The sequence below is a fragment of the Coenobita brevimanus genome, chromosome 8 (assembly GCF_032717465.1).
Source record: "Coenobita brevimanus isolate Jiangsu-jjx chromosome 8, ASM3271746v2, whole genome shotgun sequence".
Taxonomy (NCBI): Eukaryota; Metazoa; Arthropoda; class Malacostraca; order Decapoda; family Coenobitidae; genus Coenobita; species Coenobita brevimanus.
In genome coordinates, this window is record NC_136961.1 from 40,218,968 (window position 1) to 40,241,539 (window position 22,572).

Consider the following 22,572-nt stretch of genomic DNA (forward strand, 5'->3'; position numbering starts at 1 on the left):
TTGGATGATGAATGAATGAAAATACATTTCTATTTTATTTACACTATGTTATGCACTGTCACTTGCAGTAACCTATAAAACTATTTTCCACTGTTCACTTAGTAATCCCTCCACTATCCGACGTCCGGAAAGTGGTCCTGTCCGGATAGTGGGCACCAGCCTCCTGGACTTGTACTTATGGACCCTAAGTCAGAAAAACACCTATACAACTCCCTTTGGACATGCACAGCACCTATTTAAGACCGAAATCACACCAATAAGGGACATAAAAGACTGAAATTAATGCAAAAGAAGCATAAAATGAGGTTTTTGAGGTAGGTTCATACAATATTAAACATTCTGGGTACTTACAAGTCCCTGGCTCCTGGACTGGTAGTTATGGACCCTAACCTAGCCTAACTCAGAAAAACACCTCCCTACTGCACATGCATAGCACCTAAGACACAACATATTCACACCAATAAGGGACATAAAAGAGTGAAAAGAGGTGTTTGAGGTAAGTATAGTATGGAAAATACAGTAGAGTACAGTATGAAACATTTGCCTACTTACAGCAAGTCCATGGCCATCTCGATGAATAACCCACCTCCTTTCAGACTCTGACAGTAAGAAGGATTTCCTGAAGCACTTGCAGTACACTGTTCATGAAGTCTTGCACTGAACTTAGTCATTTGCACTCAGAAGTCCGTTCTCTTCACACTGTGCACTCTTTGTCTTACTTATGCTCCATTGTAACTTAATAAGTGTTGCATTCTGCACTTTAAGTCTTTCCACTCATAAAACCAATTTCAAAACAAATCACAAGTGTATTTACGTTAAATTTAGTCCAAAAATTTTGTCTTTTCACTCAAATTTCTACTTTCTTTACAATACTGTATGCACTGTTTTTCTTTCACTGCACAACACTAAATCCCCGTGTGGTCAAGTGGAGAAGTTCTTGCTGTTTAATCACTGTCAGAGTAAAGAGTATCGCTGGCAGGTGACCTAGGGGTGCGTCGCTGGGTCGTGGTGATGGCGTACCCACTGCAGACGACTCTGAAGATAGAAGCAAACCCACATCGAGCGGTGACTCCACCGTGGCTGATGTGCTGGGCTGTGGCTCGGAGCATGAGGGTCTGTCTTGGGGAGGCAATGGAGTGGAGCCAGGGCTGGGCACAGCAGGGGTCACGGGCCTGAAAAAGCTATCAATCGTTGATTGACGCAAGGAACGACGATTCTGATGATTTATGATGAGCTGCCTGAAACCACGCACTTTCTCCACAAGTCCCAAGGGCCCCATCTCCCTGTCACAGTCCGGGTGTTCCAGGTAGTCAAGAACGAACTCTAGGTGTTCCCGGAGTGCGCTCAGCTTGGGGATGGCTGGAGTTGTGTCATGCTGAGAGGAGTCCGCATCATCGTCGCCGTCCTCATCGGAATCTTCAAGCTGGGTACTGACACCCGCAACTGAAGATCCAATCTCGATATCAGACAGGGTCTGATACTCAGGATCACCCTCGTCATCAACCAACCACTCATGCACTTCATCCACATCAACATCATCGCCGTGCACACGTAGACGTGCATGGGAGTCATCCACGTCGAAACCTAGGAAATCGTACTCTGCATCCATTCCGAGAAGCAGACGAGACCAACCATTTTCTAGAGTCTTGACAAAGATTTCCTTCCATGCACTGGCCCAGTTGTAAATGGCAGACTTGATGTTGTAACGGCGAAGGTTTTCCAAAGTCCGCTGGCCTCGTGTGTCCCATCCCTCCCTGTGCTCGTCCTCGTCCTTGAGAACAACCATCACCTCGTCCAGGAACTTCCGTCGGTATAGGCGCTTCATTGCAATGATCACTCCTTGGTCCATTGGTTGAATGAGAGCAGTAGTATTAGGTGGCAGAAACATGCACCTAATGCGGCCATTCTCAGCCACGAAGTCCTTGTTGCACAGGTGGGCAGGTGAATTGTCGAGGAGAAGGAGGGCCTTTACCTGGTCGCGTGGGATTCCCAGTTTCTCCGTCTGGTAATGCATGACCTCCTTGACGAAATGGCAGTGGAACCAGTCTTTGAAGATCTGGGCTGTGAACCATGCCTTCAAAGAATGGTACCAGACGACAGGAAGGGTATCCATCACCCCACGAAGACACCGAGGCTGCTTTGCATGGCCAACAATAACGGGCTTAAGCCGGTGCATGCCGTTAGCATTGGCACAACACAAAGCAGATAGCTGTTGCTTGGAGAGCTTGCGGCCAGGTACACGCTTCTCTTTCTCCTCGGCTAGAGTGTTCGTTGGCAAAGAGCGATAGAATAAACCAGTTTCGTCAGCGTTGTAGACTTGACCGAGAGTTAGGCTCTCCCTGTCGATCAAGCCCTTCACCTTGTGCCGAAACTCCTCTACTCCACCCTCGTTAGCATCCAAAGCTTCGCCATGAGACTTACGGTTGGTAAGGCTATGCTGTAACTTAAACGCAAAGAGCCAACCCTCGGATGCTTTGAAGTCTAGGGCGTCTTGAAGCCTTGCAAACTTCTCAGCAGCAGCCTTCAGCTCCGTACCACGTACCCTCACGCCAGCAGCATGTTGCTGTCGATACCAAATCAACGTGGAGCGGTTGACTTCAGCAAACTTGGAAGTAAACATCATCTTCCTCTCCATGTTGCATTTGCTTTTCGACGAAAAGTCAGCCGTGTACTGCATGAGTTTGTCTCGGGATCTCTTAATATCAAACAAAGTAGATTGGGCAAGGTTAAACTCACGGAGGATGCGTGAAGACCATCCCGCATCTACTTTCTCCAATATCTCTCGCTTCTTCTTCAGAGTCAATACCACTCTCTTCCTCTTCTCAGGCGGTGGGGCCATCATCACACACACGAAGGAGAGGCATGAGAGCAGCAGGAGTGCTTGCAGCAGGTAAGGCACCACCACAAAAGCAAGCACGTGGGCAGCCATGACGACGAGCATTCACTCGCTACAAGAGACAGGCGGAAAGTGGGGAGGATGCAGGGGAGCTCTAGCGGACGTCGGAGGAATGACGCGCCACAACAAAGCTGTCCTGCGCCCCGCGCGCCAAGTTAAAATTACGGGCAGGAAGAATTTTTTTTTTTTCAATTTTTTTGCGGTTTTCGGACCATTTTGGGAATATTGGATCCCGGGATGGTTATGTCCAGTTAGTGGGGATGTCCGGAAAGTGGGCGTCTGGAAAGTAGAGGGATTACTCTATTTACATTCATTGCTTTCACTTGCTGTTTACACATTATTTACACATTATTTACATTTCCACTTCCACTGTTTTCGAGTCACCAGAAAGATCGTAGTCACTGTTCATCATTATCATTGATAAATTAGCCAGTTCATGTTCCACAGCAGTCACTTAGCCCTTTACCCCTTTCCACATGAAGTTTAGTAAGGGTAGAGGTCACAGGGCCCTTTGCATGGGGCTATAAAGCAGCAGAATTGGACAGGCGCGAATCCGAAGTGGTTTCACCTTGAAAGACGACAGTAAACTGAATGCTGTGGCCTAGGGGCAGTGAAGGGCTGCCAATGTCAGCGTGGTGACAGATGCTAATATATACGCTATGAAATGATTGGCAGGAAATCTAGAAAATACATAATGAATTAGGTAGTTCCAGGTGAATGTAAATATCATTTAGGCTTCTCCCTTCCTTTCTTATATATACTTTTATCATGAGAACAGGTCATACAGCATATTTCAAGGAGAAATAACAGGGGAAATTAGGGAACGAGTGTACATGAGGTGTTTCCAGGTGATAATTAGCCCATTCCAGATGTATGGCAGTATCAATTACCTGTTCTCTTTCTTTTATGTATTATTTTGTATAAGAATAGGGCAAAGGGCACATTTCAATGGATAAAATGAGTGGAAAAATCCATCCAGCATTTGTGTAGCACAGCGCAGCTGGTCAGGCGGGAGGAGAGTGTAATGGAAGGGAGGTAAGGAGGGGGGGAGCCAAGGACAGGATAAAAATGGCTAAATTGTCAACAGTGGATGGGAGTACAGGTGACATTAGCAGAACTGAGTATAGCTGGACACTGGTAGTACTGATAGATGATACAAGCCACAGCTTGAAAGCCCGGGCGAATTCAAAATAACACAGAATCAAAAAGTGACGCCCTTCGATATGATCCCTTGCTCCTGAGTGTCACGAAAATGACGCCCCGCGATTAAAGGGTTACACTGACGTCTGTATTTCCACAGAGCAATAAAAAGCAAAAGCATCTATAGCACAAAGATAACTGGCAGTTACAAAAGTGATAACTGATCAATGCATTTCAGTGTGTCAGATGTTCTGCTCAAAATCATGAGCTTATATGTTGATGAGACACAACGTAAACTGGTAAAAACTTATGTATTATTGCTTTTTTCCTGATGCACTTAGACGATGTTGTTGAAGTCAGAAAAGCCCTCTATAGGTATGTGAGGCAGGTTACATCTAACTCTTCCAGTCCTTTCAGTCCTTGGGTTGAAAAGGTTACGGGTCTGGACCAAAAAGCTAGCAGCCATCTCGTTGCCCTGCTATTCACAGACTTACAGTTACATATACTTCTTATACATTTCCTGTCGTGGTAAAGATGTCATCATCTTGAGACAATATTTTCAGTATTTATGACAAAAAAAAAGTATCATTTACAAGACAGTCAACTTTAATCACATCCAGTTTTTGAGGGAGAAAAAATCGGAAATGTTGGTTGATGTAGATCACATAAATAGTCTATTACTATTTCCAAGCAAAAGTACAAACACTCACTTTAACAGTAACTGGTTTATGGAGGGGGAAAATGTTGCTTTATAAGAACAATCGGGCCAGTATTTTTACTGATTCTTTGTTTTTCTTTCCTCTGTTCATTTACTTAAAAAAAAAAAAAAAGTCAGTGCCAAAAATGTGTGTGAGAGAGAGAGAGACAGAGAGAGACAGAGAGAGACAGAGAGAGACAGAGAGACAGAGACAGAGAGAGAGAGGTTGCTTTGATAGTCTCGGAATAGAGAGGTAGTGAAAGAAAGAAAAAAACACCATAATCTCTTCAGTCTGGACGAATTGTTAATTATTGTTCTAACATAAGATCGATATAATTCACATTGGGGGGGGGGGTGATGGTGCACGAATTAATGAGGTCTTGTCAGGCAACTTCACTTTAAACATTTTCCTCCTAAACTGAGTAAAATCGCCAGGAGACAACAAGAATAGGACAAAACATACGTCACCGTACTGAAGATGTTAAGGCAGAGTGTCACAGGCTACTTAGTTCTCGAAATTGAAGACATAACCATATATTTTACTCTAACTCCAAACAATTTTATTCTGGTTACATTTTTAGCTCTAGGGTGAGATACCGCTTCCACTGACCTTCTCACTACAATACAGAGGTGTCCCATAAGGTATATATAATTACCTGGAGATGGCAAGAATAAGCCATTAGAATATGTCATCTTAACATGTAATAGGCGTCCACCCTGAAAATGTGGAACGTGTTCGAGAGAGCGAGTGAGCAAGTCTGGCAGTGCTGAATATTGTCTCATGTGGCTAATCAACTTCCTCTGACTTCCTGACCTAAAAATTCTTAAAATCGGATTATTAGATTACACCAAAAATATTCCCTAACACTTGACGAAATGTAACGAATGCTTAATTTGCTTACCTGACATTTTACCACAGTTATCTTCAGAAAGATAGCAACTTGCAAAGATGTACACTGTAATAAAAGTATTCAAATGGTGACTTTGCTTTTGCTCACTCAAAAAAATTTCTTTCACCTATTATCTCGGTGGGCTCCGATTCGAATCAGAAATCAGATATTCAGAGTTTCTTTCGTCTATCAGGGTATTGTTGTAGTTTGACTCCGATTCAGTCAAAAATCCCCCCCCCCCCCGCCCAAAAAAAAAGCCAAACAGAAGGAATAATCTGTTTTGAAAAGGCAAAACTTGGTTCCTCTCAGCAATCATCAGAAAATACTGCTGCGTTACTCACGCAACCTTAGACAGTTACTTCTTGTGCAGCCGGCTGATACGCCCATGTGCCTTATAAAAATTCGTCTCCTCAATTTACGGAAAAACTATTGGGAATTACAGGTTGTCTATGAAATGAAAATAATTGAGGATTTTTATGCGATTTCCAAATTGGTGTTTATCTTTCTTGTAACTTCAAAATGCTGAGATATCCAAAAAAAAATTCTACTGTACTACAGAGTTTTCCTCCCGACCCCTGCCCCCATTTCTTGCTGATGTGATAAATCTTTCGCCCGGGTACATATGTCGGGGGACCAAACTGTGACTAAATTTGGTGTTCGAGCAAGCGAGCGAAGCGAGTGAGCGAGAACAATTAAAGGGGCTAAAGACCAGGAGGCAAAACAAGGCAGTAGGAGCAAGGGAAAAAATAAGATACAGAAAAGCAGGCAGGGAAAGAATGGGTATATCAGGAGGAGAAAGAATAAGATCAACAAAGGAAGGGTGTACAAAGGTGGTGTCACTTTGTCGGTTTGTCTGGCCATTTTTCGTAGACAACTCGATCTTGGCAGTAACTTCTTCGTGGCTGATGGTGATTTTTCTGGGGACTGCTCCTGCTTTGGTCCCTGTGGCAGTATTTTTTTTAATTCATTTATGGAGAGAGAGAGAGAGAGAGAGAGAGAGAGAGAGAGAGAGACAGACAGACAGACAGACAGACAGAGACAGAGAAACACAGATAGATAGACAGATAGATAAACAGATAGGCAGACTGACAGCCAGATAGATGAACAGGTAGACAGACAGACAGACAGACAGACAGATAGAATAATAGATAGATAGATAAAAAGATTGATATAGACAGAGGGATAGATGTTAAATTGCCAAGAGAATCTCACCAGGATAAAGCTGCCAAGGAAAAGTAACCAAAATATTCACTTGCGACACTGTCCTCAAACCTTCAGTCTAATGACGTAATCTGTATATTGTTCTTGCAGTCTCCATAAGACATCACTGGTTTAGGAGAGCTACCTGATACCAAAGCCATTAAGTGAGTCTGTATATGACTCTGCTGCTTAGGAGAGTCTAAGGTGAATAAAATCGTCTAGAAGGTGCACTGATGTAGCAGAATATGCCTCCTTGTATTTAAGTGGTTGCAGAAGAAAAACAAATTGAAGAAGAATCAATCGTGTTACCTCAATTGCTAGTTTTGTATTATATTCTTGTTAGTATCGGAGGATTTTATGCAGCTCAAGAGAGACAATGAAACAGTTGTGTTTGGATGTAGGCTTAATTACCCCAATCACTAGCCCAAGGTGGGTACTATTGGCTGGAGATAAAAAAATAAAAAATAAAAAAAATAAAATTAATATTAAACCTTCTGGCTAAAAGTGTCAACGTAGTCAATGAATAAGATGATCAACCAAGACAACACAATTATTTATACTTACTAGTGTCAGACGATCTTCTTAGAGTAAAGGGTTAATAAAGGCTGTATATAACCTTTCCAATTAGGAAGGCAAACGTAAAGCTGAACAAGCCAGTAGGCGATGATGGCCAACTATAAGCGGGCCTATCAAATTTTAGCCGCTGCAGTTCAGCCTGTACACACAAAGGTTAGGGTCTAAAAATACCATCTCTCACCTCTCTTTGGACACAAACTAAAAAACCCAGACAACAGAAATAACTCGATACTTGCATAAACACAAACGTCAAAAATGTGAAAAAAAAAAATCATAATTCTTTTTTAAGGAAACCTCCTATATTATGTCCTGATTTTTTTTGTAGTACACATATCTAGTTATTTCAAACATGAAGCACCATTAAATTTTTTTTGGGGGGTTATAATATGGATATTTCTCAGTGCCATATTTTTTTCACTACTCTGCTTTCTTTTCACCTGTGTGTATGAGGTCATTTCGCGAATTATTTTGCACTTCATTGTGAAGCACAGGATGGAATTAGGAAGCTAAAAATTTCCTTTTCAGGTGGGCCAGGCGTTTCTCTTCTAGTTGGTAAAAAGAAATCTACTTTTGAAATTTGAAAAAAATTGTGCCATGGCTGACCACCGGGTCACGACAATTTCCAGGATCATGGCCATGGAGGGGCTAAACATGCCGTTCCGAGGCAACGAGTAGTTGCATAGCAATCAAAACCTTGCAGATACATCTAGGTCATAGGCTGGTCATTGCATCCAGGTTTGGTTGGGATCACTTACTTTTAAAGGAAAGAGGTGCCTGCCACAACTAAACAGGACTGCCAGGGACACTGAGGCCAATCTTTACAGTTTTGCCACTCGAAAACTAGAGGAAAGAGGGGGGGGAAATGGATGGCACACTTCCAATAGGAAATGACCTCAAGATTACGCCAAATGAAGTCAGAACTTTCTATGTCCATTAGTAATGTTTCTACAGCTCAAAACGTGAAAAATGCCAAAAAAGTGGTCTTTCTGCCGTTGCTAGGCAACGAGTAGTTGCCTAGTAACCAACACCTTTCTGACACAACAAGGTCATGCGCTGATCATTGTGTGCAGGTTTGATGGGAATTAGTTATTTCTGAAGGGTAGAAGTGCCTGCCACAATTATACAACAGTACAAAAGTACAAGACTCACAAAAAAGAAAGAAAATGCACCGAACAATAAAGGCAACATGGAGCTGGCCAAGAGAATCATCTGATAGGAAAGCTAGATTAACATGAACAAATACATAAGAACATAACCCCCTACTGGTTTAGTAAGTAGAGCTACGTGTGTCAGTAGCTGCTCTGCACAGGTTTAGTACTTAGATCTGCAATAAACATTTTCAAAGTTCCTGCTACCTCTAGTCCACTTGTTAGTGGTCTGGTGAGACTTGGCAGTTCATAACTGACTGTATGGCATCCCTAGACTCGATATGCAGTGTGTCTGTCTAACGATTTTGTCATTAAATATAGTTTCAGTGACGATTTTGACGTACTTGAAGGAGAAGTTTCAGATGAATTTTTGACCAAAAAATACACTCTTTTTTTCACCCTTAGCTACCTCAACTCCCCTACAGTTAGTAACAAAACCTGTTTGGGGCATTTTTGTGTGTGAAAACGTGGCTTAAAGCTCATTTAAATACCCATACATCGGCTGCTGGGTAAACAAAGTATCGCCTGGCCTGTGTGGGGTGCGTAGGTTGTGTTGTAGACTGCCTTTGAAAGAGTAGTTTCGTTACCCCTACCATTTTTTTTTTTTTTTTTTTGTCTGGTGAGGAGTTAATCGAAAACGCTTGTGCATCCCTGCCCAAGCTGACTGACAACAACAAAGCTTGTGTTTTCACGAGGTATTTTGAAGACAAATCGTGTTTCTTACAGAATACCGGTGTTAGAAAGATGCCAAAATGATCAAAAGTAATCAGTCTGCTGCTGAGCGTGTGGGGAAGACTAGAGAGGCAAAACATTTTGCAAAATGGAGCTGAATATGAGCTTATCCTGGTTTAACAATAGAGGGAACATTTTTTTCTTACTTTTATGATTTTCTTACATGTAAATTCCTACATATTTGGTATTTAGAAACAAGTTACTTTTCTGGTCGTTCTATAGCCACTACTGTAGACAGCCATCGTTCTTCTCCTAGATCTGTCAACAGTGGAGTTCCTCAGGGCTCTGTCCTATCACCAACTCTCTTCCTTTTATTCATCAATGATATTCTAAGTTGTACATCTAACCCTATCCACTAGAACATTAATGATTCCACCCTTCACCTTTCCATTCGGTTTCAGCAACGTCTATCCCAGCAGTTACTTTAACAAACAAGAGATGAGGCTATGGCACTCCTAAAGTCTGACTTGGCTTGTATCTCTGATTGGGGTAAAATTAATCTTGTTTTTAACATGGTTTACATACAACCTTCATTAACCCTTCTGTCACAGGGGTTTTCCTGTTTTGAGCATATCTTTTTACAAAAGTATGTTGTGCAGTTTCAGGGTCAAGAAAAACACAGGTGAATGGACAAGACTTATTGCATATCATTTAATAAAATTATGCTCTTTACGTTAGAGTCAAGAAATAACACTTGAGCTGGATTAGGCTTTTTGCATATCACTTTATGAAAGGATGTTGTGTAGTTCCATCTATCTGTCTATCTATCCATTGCCAGACGCCTTAATCCTGTAAGGGGTGGCCACAAACAAATCGTCTTCATGTCACCCTGTCCCGCGCCATTTCACTGCCCTGCTCCCAGCTCACCCCTCCCTCTCTCCATCCCTTCATCTCATCGTTGGCTTCCCCCTCCCTCTCCCCCCCTCCACCTCACTCACACTCCCCTCGTCAGTCTCTCACTCTCCATCCTCTCCTCATGTCCAAACCACCTGAGTATGTTTCGCCTAACGCTTCCCATCATATCCGCATGCACGTCACAACAATCCTTCACAACCTCATTTGTCAGTTTGTCTCTCCATGTGACTCTGCATGCTCCTCTCAAAAAATTCATTTCCACTGCTCTCACTCTTGATTTCTGTCCCTCCAACAAGGTCCAAGCTTCATTTCCATACGTTAGAGTTGGTATCACAATACTGTCATGTAGTAACGTCTTCACTTCCATGCTCACTTCCCTGTGTCTTATCACTGTTTTCATGGAACCAGCAACCTTTTTTCCCTGTTGTACCCTTTCAAGCACTTCACCCTCTAAACTTCCATCCTTACTCATTACACTATCCATGTACTTAAAGGCATATCTTCACCACTTTGGGATTTTGTTTTTGTAAAACATGTGGTACCTTGTCTTCCTTTGAAGATGCTGGCCAGGCCGTCCAGGTATGTGAAGTGTTTGCCTAGGCCTATTGTGTGAAGTAAGTGTGCTCCCTCTTGTTTTCCCATTGTGGGATTTATTTGCGTTTTTAGTCCATCAGACCTATCGTATGCTGTGCACGACACACGATTTTAGGACTTAGCGTATGCTCTACAAGTAAAACTACTATAGGAGTGTGCCATTATTTTTTTGGAAATATATGTGTATGACTGTTTTTTTGTTATGTATCTTATGTTATTATATATTATATATATTATTTACATTATATATTATAGAAATACTATATATATACTACATATATTACACTTTATATTATACTTTATGTACTATATTATTTTATTGGGTTTTTCCTATTTTTTTTTTTTTTTTTTTTTTTTTGCTGATTATAAGTAATATTACATAAAGACTAAGATAAAAGTGGAACAAAAGACTAAAGTGAAGACTAAAGTGAATATAAAGAATATATCTAAGGCAAAGGACAAAGGAAAAGGAAAAGGAAAGACACTGCTGTCAGACATAGAACTAGAGACTCTTGTGAACACCAGCGCATCAAGTGTGACCTCTCAGTGTGTGTCAGCCACAGCTAAACCCTGTGTACCGATTGTGAGGGGATGTAGGTCAGTAAAAGAAAACTAAACATTGTGTCTTATATTATCGTCATATTATCGTCATATAAAGTATCAGTCCTCATCATTTGGGTCTTAAAATCATAGTTTAGTGTCAAACGAAATTTACAAAGTCATTAGGGTGTATATACAGGGAACCCTAACGTCATAAAAAATTTGTATAGTGAAAATTTCCCTTTTTTTTTTTTTTTTTTTTAGCCCTTTTCAGGGTGTCTTCCCACAGTGACCCTCATGAGCCAGAAGTGTGAGCCACTTACAGGATACGGCCACGGGACCTGAGAGGCAGCATATATAATCTCAGATCTTAAATCCTCATACGGGCCGAGTAATTAATTTTTTATTCAGTAACGTCAAAAAAAAAGGCAATTTTGGTTAGGTTCCTTTAGTCACCCATAAAACATTTTTATTTTTCAATAATTACTAAAGTAAGTATATCACAGGAAAGTAGAAGAGTTGTTCTTTCTTTTCATAGCCAGAAACCCAATAAAAATTGATTACAACCATGTGTTTTGATTTTTCAAAAAAGGAGTTGGTTACACTCAACGTATGTCATACAAGACAGGTCCAACAACGTATGCCTTTAAGGGTACGCACTCACATTTTCCATTTCCTCCTCCTCCAACCTCACCATACATTCACTGAATTCACTTCTATCGAGGACCATAACGTTACTTTTCCCTACATTCACCTTAAGATTCCGTTTCTTACACACTCTGGCAACCTCATCCACCAGGCATTGCAGCTCTCCTTCGTCTTCACTTAGCAACACAGTATTATCTGCAAACAACAGTACAGGGAGTTTCCAAACACTGCCCTCTCCCAGTAGGGCCGCTCCAACATCCACTGCCCTACTTTGTATCTCTTTTATAACCCCATCCATATACAGTACATATTGAACAACCATGGAGACATGACACTTCCCTGTTTCAATCCACCCTTGAAATAGAAAAATTCACTCATTTCACTATCCATATGCACCGCGGCCTTAGCACTCTCATACATACTTTTCATGGTATTCAACAACTTCTGCTTCATATATTCTTAATCCTTTCCACAATCCTTGTCTATCCACCCTGTCATATGCTTTCTCCAAATCCATGAAGGCCGCATACAACTTCTTTCCCTTCTCTAGAAGTTTTTCCACTAAAAATCAAAGAATGATTATCTGATTTACACAACCTCTTCCCTTTCTAAAACCTCCCTGTTCTTTTCCACTAATTCCTTTATTACTTCCCTAACTCTGTCAATAAGTATCCTACCATATATAGTTTTCCTATTACACTAAGAAGATAAATGCCCCTATGATTACCACATACTTCCTTTTCCCCTTTTCCTTTGTACAGGGGGATAATTATACCTGACTTCCAATCCTCCGAGACTCTACCTTCCTCCCAGGCCAATCTGCACATCTTCCACATCCATTCTACTGCTATCTCTTCCCCATGCTTGAGCATTTCACCACACACTCCATCACTTCCCAGGTTTTCCCCATTATAACATTCTTCATTGCTTCCACAACTTCCATCCTACTGATTTCTTCGCCTCTTCTCACATCCCTCCATCTCCCAGGCATTCCCCAGCCACTTACGCTTGCATTACTTTCATTCTATGTGTTCAACAATTCCTTCAAGTGTTCTCTCCATCTGCTCACTTTTTCTCCTTTATCCACTAGTAATCTACCATTTTTATCTTTCACTCCTCAGCTAACTTCTTTGGCACCCTAACTCTCTATACCTCTTTCCAGAACATTTTCTTACATTCCCTCCACTCTACACTCAAGTTCCTTTCAAATTCCTCATCCACTCTCTTCTTTCTTTTACTAATCTTTTCACTTCTCTCTTCCTTTCTACATATAACTCTCTCTTTCGTCTCTCAACGTCTTCTATGCTCCTATTTCTCATCCACTCACTATATGCTTTCTTCTTTTGTGCCACAGCCACTCTCACACCTTCATTCCACCATGCTGTTCTCTGCACCCCCTTTCGTCTTCTCACCCCACACAAAACTTCACATGCTGCACAGATTTCTTTTGTGAATATCTTTACGCACCTTCCACGTCCCCAATCTGCTCCAATCCATATTTAACCAATTGCTCCTCCACTTCCCTCTTGTATTCTGCCCCTTTTCCATCCTCTTGTAGCCTTTCCACTCTCCTTGTATGAACTACTTCCTCCTTTTTTTTTTTTTTTTTTTTTTTTTTTTTGTAATGCAAGAAAGAAGGAACCAAAGGCCAGGGGCCCACAAACCGTTCCATCCAAGAAGAAAACAAAAACAAAGTAAAAGAGAGCCAAATTCAAGATCCGTTCATTTCGAGATGCCTGGACACACTGCATTTGAAAGACTGGAGATCATAGCAAGTAGGAAATACAGACAGAGGAAGACAGAGCCAGAGTTGACCTGTTGCATAAATGAAGGACTGGGGGTATCGGTTAACTCTTGCATTAGAGAGCTGGACAAAAAAGAGATGAGAATTTGTTGCTAGAAGGGTGATATGCACCCGTTGTAGAGGTGGAGGGATGCAAGCAGACAGTTCAGAGGAGCAGCGACCATTGAAGTAGTGATAGAAAAGAGATAAGGTTGCAACAGTGCGGCAAAGAGACAGAGGTTGAAGGGATCCAGTAAGAGAAGGAGAGTTGATGAGACAAAAAGCCTTTGACTCCACCCTATTGAGAAGAGCTGTATGTGGGAAGCCTCCCTACACATGAGAGTTGCACTCTACACAGAGGCGAATTAAACCCATGCTATGGTGGGGCATGCAGAAGAGGTGTGTGGTGTGAGACATGTGGGTGGTGGTGTAAGAAAAGGAAGTGAATGGTGGTGCGAGGAAGTAAGTTTGGCTGTGGCTGAGAAGAGACGTGCATATGAAGTGTGGCTGCAGAGGAAGGATGAGGTGTCATATGAGAGGTATAAGGAAAAGAGGAATAGGGCAAGAAGGGCTGTGCGTGATGCTAAAGTGGCAGCAGATGAAAAGTGGGGTAGGCGATTGACTGAGAATTTTCAACAGAATAAGAAAATTTTCTGGAAGGAGGTGAAAAGGGTGCGAAAGGGAGAGTCTGGGAAGGAAGAGCAAGTAAAAGCAGAGGATGGAAGAATGTTAACTGAGATGGATGCTGTAAGGAAGAGATGGGCAGAGTATTTTGAAAGATTGTTAAATATAGAGGAGGAAAGGGTGGCTGAGATTGTGGCGGATGGAAAGGTGTAAGAAATAAATGTGTTGGGAGAGCTGAATGATTCTTTGATCACGAAGAAGGAAGTGGAGAAGGCGGTAAAGGAGATGAAAACAGGGAAAGCTGCAGGTATGGATCGATGTGCTGTGGAATGCCTGAAGGGTGGTGGAGTGACTATTGTTGACTGGTTAGTAAGATTGTTCAATGTGTGCTTTTTGAAAAGTATTGTGCCAATTGACTGGGCAAGTGCTTGTGTGGTCCCTTTGTATAAAGGCAAGGGTGATAAATATGAATGTACTAGCGTTAGGGGTAGAATGTTGTAGGTAAGGTGTATGGTAGAGTGTTAATTATGAGAGTTAGAGAGGGTACAGAGGGAGTGATTGGTGATGAGCAGTGTGGCTTTAGGAGAGGGAGGGGATGCGTGGATCAGTTGTTCGCTGTGAGACAAGTGTGTGAAAACTATTTAGCGAAAGGCAAGGATGTGTTTTGGGCATTCATGGATTTAGAGAAAGTGTATGATAGAATTGATAGGGAGGCTTTGTGGACTGTTTTAAGATTGTATGGACTTGATGGTAGGTTACTAAAAGAGGTGAAAAGTTTTTATGTAAATAGTAGAGCGTGTGTAAGAGTAGGAAATGCTGTGAGTGATTGGTTTCCCGTGAAAGTGGGGCTGCCACAGGGATGTGTGATGTCGCCTTCGTTGTTTAATATTTAAATGAATGGTGTTGTAAGGGAGGTGAATGCAAGAGTGTTAGGTGGAGGTCTGAGTCTGGTGAATGTTGATGGTGGAGAGTGGAATCTGAAGCAGCTGCTGTTTGCAGATGATACTGCACTGGTGGCTGATTCAGAGAAGAGATTGAGAAAGTTGGTAGAGGAGTTTGGAAGGGTGTGTGAAAGGAGAACATTGAAAATAAATGAGAATAAGAGCAAAGTGATGAAGTGTACGAGGTTGGTAGACGGTAGGGGGATGAATATAGTTTTGAATGGTGAGTTGCCTGAGGAGGTACAGTGTTTCAAATATTTAGGGCCACATGTTGCTATGGATGGAAGAATAGATGCAGAAGTGAAGTTTAGAATGAATGAAGTAGGTAAGGTGCTGGGATGAATAAAAAAAAGTGTTTAGATGTCATTCACTTAGAATGGATGTAAAGAGAAGGCTGTATGAGGGAGTTGTGGTACCGACTGCGTTTATGGGGCTGAAACATGGAATATGGGTGTAGGAGAGAGGAAAAGTTTGAATGCAATGGAGATGAGGTGTCTGAGGACTATGTATGGAGTGACGCGTATGGATCGAATGAGAAATTATGAAGTGCGAAGGAGAACTGGAGTTGTTCGGGAGATGGCTGGTAGAGTTGAGCAGAGGGTGTTGCGATGGTTTTGGCATATGGAGAGAATGGATAATGAGCGATTGGTGAAAAAGATAACTAGATCTGATGTGAGAGGTGTAAGGTTGAGAGGGAGACCACGAATAGGATGGACGGACAATGTGAAGAGAGTGCTGGATGCAAGAGGGATGTCTGTTGAGCAAGGAAGAGTGGCTGTGCATGACAGAAATAAATGGAGAGAAATTATGAATGAGTAAATGATGACGCAGCCCTGAGGGGATATTCTCCCGCATTTGGCTTGATCAGCTAGTCAGGTCAGGTGCGGGTAAGGGGATGGGTCTATTATGATGTGGTAGGGGTAAACCAGCTCTGCTGTCAAGTCCTGCTGCACATGTCACTGACTGCACTGCACAGTTGACCCTTGTGTGGCGTGATGCAGTGAGGATCTGTCCCTTCTCCCCTTTGGGGCTAAGATGCAAATGAATGTGTTTGAATGGATTAGTAAATGGGGGGGGTGTCATCCTGTCTCGGCTACCTCCCTTTACTTGGGGGAAGCAGCCTAGGTATATAGATAGATAGATAGATAAAGTCAACAACGGTACAGGGGTAAAGAAGGTATGGAGTCGGCTTAGCACACCTGATCTCTTGGAACAGATTTTACAAGAGATGCAATATGATTTTTCCAAGATAAGTCCTGAGTGAATGAAACCCCAAGCATCTTCAAGGATGATGCAGGGTTGAGCTGGATATTATTAAACATTAGTGGGTATTCCTGTGGAAGACTATGTCAGGCTGATAGATGAATAAACAGAGTTTTTTTATGCATTAAAAACAACAAGATTATTTTTACCCCAGTCAGAGATACGAGCCAAGTCAGACATTAGGTTTGCCATAGCCTCATCCCTTGATTGTTGAAGTAATTGCCGAGATGGACGTTGCTGGAACCAAATGGAAAGGTGAAGGGTGGAATCATCAGCGTACGAGTGGATAGGGTTAGATGTACAGCTTAAAAGGTTGTTGATGAATAAAAGGAAGAAAGTCGGTGATAGGACAGAGCCCTGAGGAACACCACTGTCGGTATATCTAGGAGAAGAACGATGGTCGTCTACAACAGCAACTATAGAACGACCAGAAAGGAAGCTATAGATGAAGGTACAGATAGAAGGATAGAAACCGTAAGAGGGCAGTTTGGAAATTAAAGATTTAAGCCAGACTTCGATCGAAAGCCTTTGAGATGTCAAGTGCGATGGCAAAGCTTTCACCAAAGTCCCAAAAGGAAGATGACCAGGAGTCTGAAAGGTAGGTGAGAAGATCGCCTGTGGAGCGTCCCTGACGGAACCCATACTGACAATCAGAACGAAGGTTGTGATAGGAAAGATGATTTAAAATTTTTCTGTTAAGAAATGATTCGAAAACTTTTGAGACACAAGATGTTAAAGCAAATGGACGATAGTTTGAGGATTGGGAATGGTCACCCTTCTTTGGGACTGGCTGAATGAGAGCAAACTTCTAGCAAGAAGGAAAGGTACAAGTTGAAAGACGAAGGCGAAAGAGTTTACCTGGGCAGGGTGTAAGCACAGAAGCACAGTTCTTGAGAACAACAGGAGGGACTCCATCAGGCCCATATGCCTTGTTAGTGTTGAGGCCTGTGACGGCAGAAAATACATCAGTTGAAGAAATTTTAATGTCAGCCATGAGGAAGTCAGAGGGGGGAAGTGATGGAGGAACAGCACTGGAATCGTCTAAGGTGGAATTGGAGGAGAAGCTCTGAGGAAAGAGATCTGCTTTATCGGTATAAGAAATAGCTACAGAGCCATCAGAATAGAAAAGAGGAAGGAAGGATTATGAGGTAAAGTTGTTAGAAAGGATTTTGGCAAGGTGCCAGAAGGAGCGGGATCAATTCGAGTTGGAGAGTTGAGAGCATTTAGTATGAATGAAATTATTTTTAGCAGAGCGAAGAACAGACTTAGCACGATTCTGGGCAGAAACATAAACAAGATGTGATTCAAGGGTGGGTTGGTTCTGGTACCTTTTATAGGCTCTCTCCTTGTTGCGAACAGCATTAGAACAAGCGTGATTAAACCAAGGCTTTCTTACATTAGTCAAAGGATATGAGAAGGGAATGTATGCTTCCATGCCCAAGAGAATAACCTCCGTAATGCGCAGTGCACAATCAAATGGCTCTCGGCCATGGAAGCAATAATCATTCCACGAAAAATCAAAGAAGTACTGCCGGAGGGCCTCCCAATCCGCAGCTCCATAGTGCCACAGGTGACGTTTCTTTGAAGGGTCCGCAGGCTGAATCGGAGTAATAGGACAGGTCAAGATGATTAGGTTGTGATCGGAGGAACCCAATGGAGAGGGAAGATTAACAATGTAAGCAGAAGGATTAGTTGTAAGGAAGAGGTCAAGTATGTTGTAGCTCTCTCCAAGGCGGTCTGGGATATAGGTAAGGTGCTGTGCAAGCTGTTCTAGGTCATTATGGATAGAAAAGATGTAGGCTTGTTGACCACGTGGATCAGTGAAAGGAGAGGAGAGCCAAACGTGGTGGTGAACATTGAAATCTCCTAGAATGGAGATTTCAGATAAATCTGTCCTTCCTTTCTTCTATTTCTCCATTTCATCTGTAGTTCAAGGTTAAGAAATACACAGTGAAATATCGAGTGAAATTTATTACACATCACCATATGACTGAACGCAAATTTTTCCTGGCAACAGTAAATAAGCAGCCACATAATTTATTTCCAGTCGCTCCATTCAACATGATGACATTCCTGAGATGGGCCAAGATTCTGATTTTCATAGACGGTCCGACATGCTGATTTCCGTGGTGCACCATTTATCCGCTTTTTCTTATCCAAGGACGTCTAGGTAAACTTAGGTTAGGGTTGCCTCAGTATCAAGTTAGTTTAGTTTGTTAGTCAGTTAGGTTAATTTGTTAGGTTAGGCTAAAGAAATAAGGGAAAATGTAATAATTATCATCCTGTAGGAAAATCAACCTTAGTGTGTAGTGCATAAACTGCGTATGGAACAGAGATCTTCCTATGGGACATTACTTACTGAGCACCAAACACTTAGAAATATAAAGTCAGAGTTTATCAAAGTCAAAATAGAAATCTGTTTTAACCTTTTATTACGAGCGAGCGAGTGCAGCGATGAAAGCGATGTTTACTCTGCATTCAGCTAAGAAATAAGCGACCCGAGAAGACACGGCCTAATTGCGAGTATGTTCAGAGACTAATAACTTTTTTACTATGTGAGATAGAGAAGAGATTCTTTCAGCAGGTAGTTAATACATTCAATAAATCTTGTTTTTAGCTACGTACTTACTCATGAGACCAAAGAAACCCCATGGAATCCCAGCTTTCCAAGGGAATGTACAGAGGGCTTCAACTGACATGCTCCACTATGAAATCGAATTCTTTAAAAAATTCATGTTGTAACACTATGTTTTCTTCATGAATTCTAACAATTAATTATCGGATATTGAGCTCATAATTTTGTACGAACTTTTTTTCTATGTTTAGAGGGTGAAATCAGCAATGATAATCGCCCCATTTCTGGGTTTTATCATTCAGTCAATAGCCAAGCGTTTACCGAGCAGTTCGTTGACACGGCATGTCAGGAATGGAAAAATGAACATTGCTTGTGTGATAAATGTAACGGCACCTGGGTATATACACATCCAGAGAGAAAACGTGAGGAAGTAAATATTTTAGTTCAATTATTCTTCAGTTACTGTTCAACTGCTTCACCGGAAATGTTGAAAGTTTACACGAATATGAAATTATGATGGCAGGCGTATGCGCAAACGCTTGCTCTCTCTTCACGCGCTCACAAAGCACACTTTACTGGTATAATAATCGTTTTAAATTTCTGTGCATTTTTTGTTATGCATATTTTCTATATAATGATGTGCAGGGAAATAAATTTCACACGCTTTCGGTGTCATAGTAAAGAGTACATAATCTTGACATCCTCATTAAAGGGAAAAATTTGTTACTATATCAGCAGGAGTCAGCTCTTCTAACAGGAACACAGGTATCCATATTTACGAATACTTCTCTGGTAAACTCTTAAGACAACAGGAGTCGCTAAAACTTTGAAGTGTCACTGGATGGCTTCAGTTCTGAAGCTAATATCCGTTACAATGATAACTAAACTTACTCAGACTGAAACAAAACAGATTAACAGAGCAAATTTTGAAAATATAAGTAAGCAGTTGTTTCTGAAAGAAAGAGAAAGAAAAGGCACATAAATCTCACTTTTTGCAGTACAGGCAATTGGCGAGTTGTGTCTCAGACCACATCACATTATATTACTATCTATAGATGATTTTATATGGCTCAGCAAAGACTTAGAAGTGTAGGCGTCAAGTCCACCCCCTCACTACAAGACATCACTCCTAAGTTGAATACAATCGTCTGGTATTAACCTAAGTAAAACAACAAATACGTCATCGCAGTGAAGGGGTTAATGGCAGGATTAGCAGCAGTGTCACTTATCAAGGCAATGGCAGTGGCTGTAAGATGTAGATTAGGTTGGTTTGTCAGTGGTGGTGGTGGTGGCAGAAACAGAACTAGTGGTCCGTTGTGGTGGTAGTGGTGGTTGTGATGGTGTTAGTATTGGTAATCAGTGATGAAGGTGGTTGCTGTGGTCGTGTTGGTGCGTATGTTAATGATGGTAGTTGCGACTGTCGTGGTAAAGTCTGTGGTAAGTGATGGTGATGGTAGTTGTGGTTGAGCTGTTAGCTGGAGGTGATGGCGATAGTAGCTGTGGCAGAGTTGGTGGCTGGAGGTGGTGGCGATGGTAGCTGATGGTAGTGGTGATCGTAATTGTGACAGAGTTGGAGGCTGATGTGTGGTGGTGATGGAAGTTGTGGTAGAATTAATGGCTGTTGATGGTAGTGATGGCGGTTGTGGCTGAGTTGGTGGCTTTAGGTGGTGGTGACGATGGCGACATTTTCCAAAAGATTTCTTGGGGGGGGAGGTGTTGTTTTCCCTAACTGTCTTCTTACTCTCTTTGCCTCGACCTCACTCCTTTTCTTCTGGGTTTACTGGCCTGAAAATTACCTGTACCCTTTATCTCGAGGATCCTCTTTCAAAAGGCGTTTAAAATTATTTTAGAATCCCCTGACTGTGAAAAACGAGCGAATAATCACCAACAGATTGGCGCAAAGCCACTGGGCACCAAGACAACCAGCTCATTACTGACAATTTTCCATTTGGCTCCGATCTTACAGCACGGACTGTTTGATCTGAACGGGCCCTCTAGCATTTTTTTTTTTTTTTCGAGTCGCTTGTCTCTCTAAGGTATGAATAAAAATACATTTATTTACGTATAAAAAGGAAAATTATGGAAATGTCAACGAAATTACTCGTAAACCTAGCCTTTTGTTAAGGTAGAGTTGCTGGTTGGTGGTGGTGGTGACTAGATACCTCCGCCAAGGAGGGTATGTTTTTTGGCTTGGTTTGTCTGGTGTCTGTCTGTCCGTAACATTACAGAAAAATCGCTGGATGGAACTGCACCACATTTAAAAGCCTTACTGAAAACCATCAGCGGAAAACTGATTAAATTTGAGGCAAACAGTGTCAAAGGTCAAAGTCAGAGTCATAAAAAACATGAAAAGGAGGATACTGCTGCTATGGTAGGGGTATGCTCTGAGCACCCCAGCCGTGGTAGAGGTGATGATTAATTGTGGTACGGTAGGTATGGCAGTGTTGGTGGTACTGATGCAGATACTTGTGATAGCGTAGGTGGCTGGTGGTTGTGGTGGAGGTAACATTGCAGGTCATTGGTAGTGGTGGTGTGGTAGTGGTGAGGACTGTTGGTAGTGGTTATGAGAGTCTTAGCAACGGTAGTGGTGGATGTTGTCGTAGAGTTTGTGGTTAATGATGTTGGCGGTTGCTGTGGTGGAGTTGATGGCTGGTGGTGGTGATGGCTGTGGTAGAGTTGGCAATAAGTGGTGGTGATGGTGGTGGTGGTGGTGAAGGAATAGTTTATGGTTGAGCCGATCGTCAGTGGATTGGTTATGGAAGTGTTAGTGGTGGTGGATGTGGTAGAGATGGTGTCTGTGGTGATCGTATTTGTGGTGGAACTGATAGCAGGTGGTGATGATAGTAGGTGTGATGAAGGCGGTGGTTGGTGGTGATGCTGGTAGTCGTACGAGCAGAGCCGGTAGTTTGTTGTTGTGGTGGTGATTGAAGAAGGAGTCCCTGGTGACGAATGGTAATGGTTGAGTAGAGTCAGTGTCTGTGACCAGTGTGCTCCTGGAGTTAACGTCTGCACCTGCCCACAGCCACCACATTCTCCAGCACCAGCACCATCAGGCTGACCAGAAATCCGCCTCCAAATACGGCAAACATTCCCTGAAAATGATACCGTATTAGTATAAGCGTAAAATATTAACAGCAAGTTTTTTTTTTTCGTTGATATTAAGACCCTTATATTATATTTCGCTCTGAGGAGACCTTCCATCGTGAAGGAGTTTAATGGGGATTGTTTCTAACCTCTTCACGGCGGGAGGTTTCCTAAACTTAAATAAAATCGTCTGGATGTAGCAAATGTAAATTTAAAATACGTCCTTACAGCAGGTAAGATAAGATGAACTACCAGCTGTGCTCTAACTTGCCCTAAAATTACCTTCTCTAAGTCTTAAGCACTCACTTGTAACAACAGATTAGCACTAGAACGCTATGCTAGGTGCTAGTCACCAAGAACTGAATTGACCACTGAGGTATGTGATA

General features: G+C 42.1%; 1 protein-coding gene across 1 annotated transcript in view; it reads right to left on the reverse strand.

Annotated features, from left to right (window-relative positions):
- Window positions 1-21,964: 21,964 nt before the first annotated feature.
- Window positions 21,965-22,572, reverse strand: part of LOC145407702 (uncharacterized) — a 29,735-nt gene continuing 29,127 nt past the window's right edge. The window contains exon 6 of the mRNA XM_080278571.1: window positions 21,965-22,194. Coding sequence (XP_080134697.1) covers window positions 22,102-22,194 — 93 coding nt within the window. The 3' untranslated portion in view covers window positions 21,965-22,101. The remainder of the gene's footprint in view (window positions 22,195-22,572) is intronic.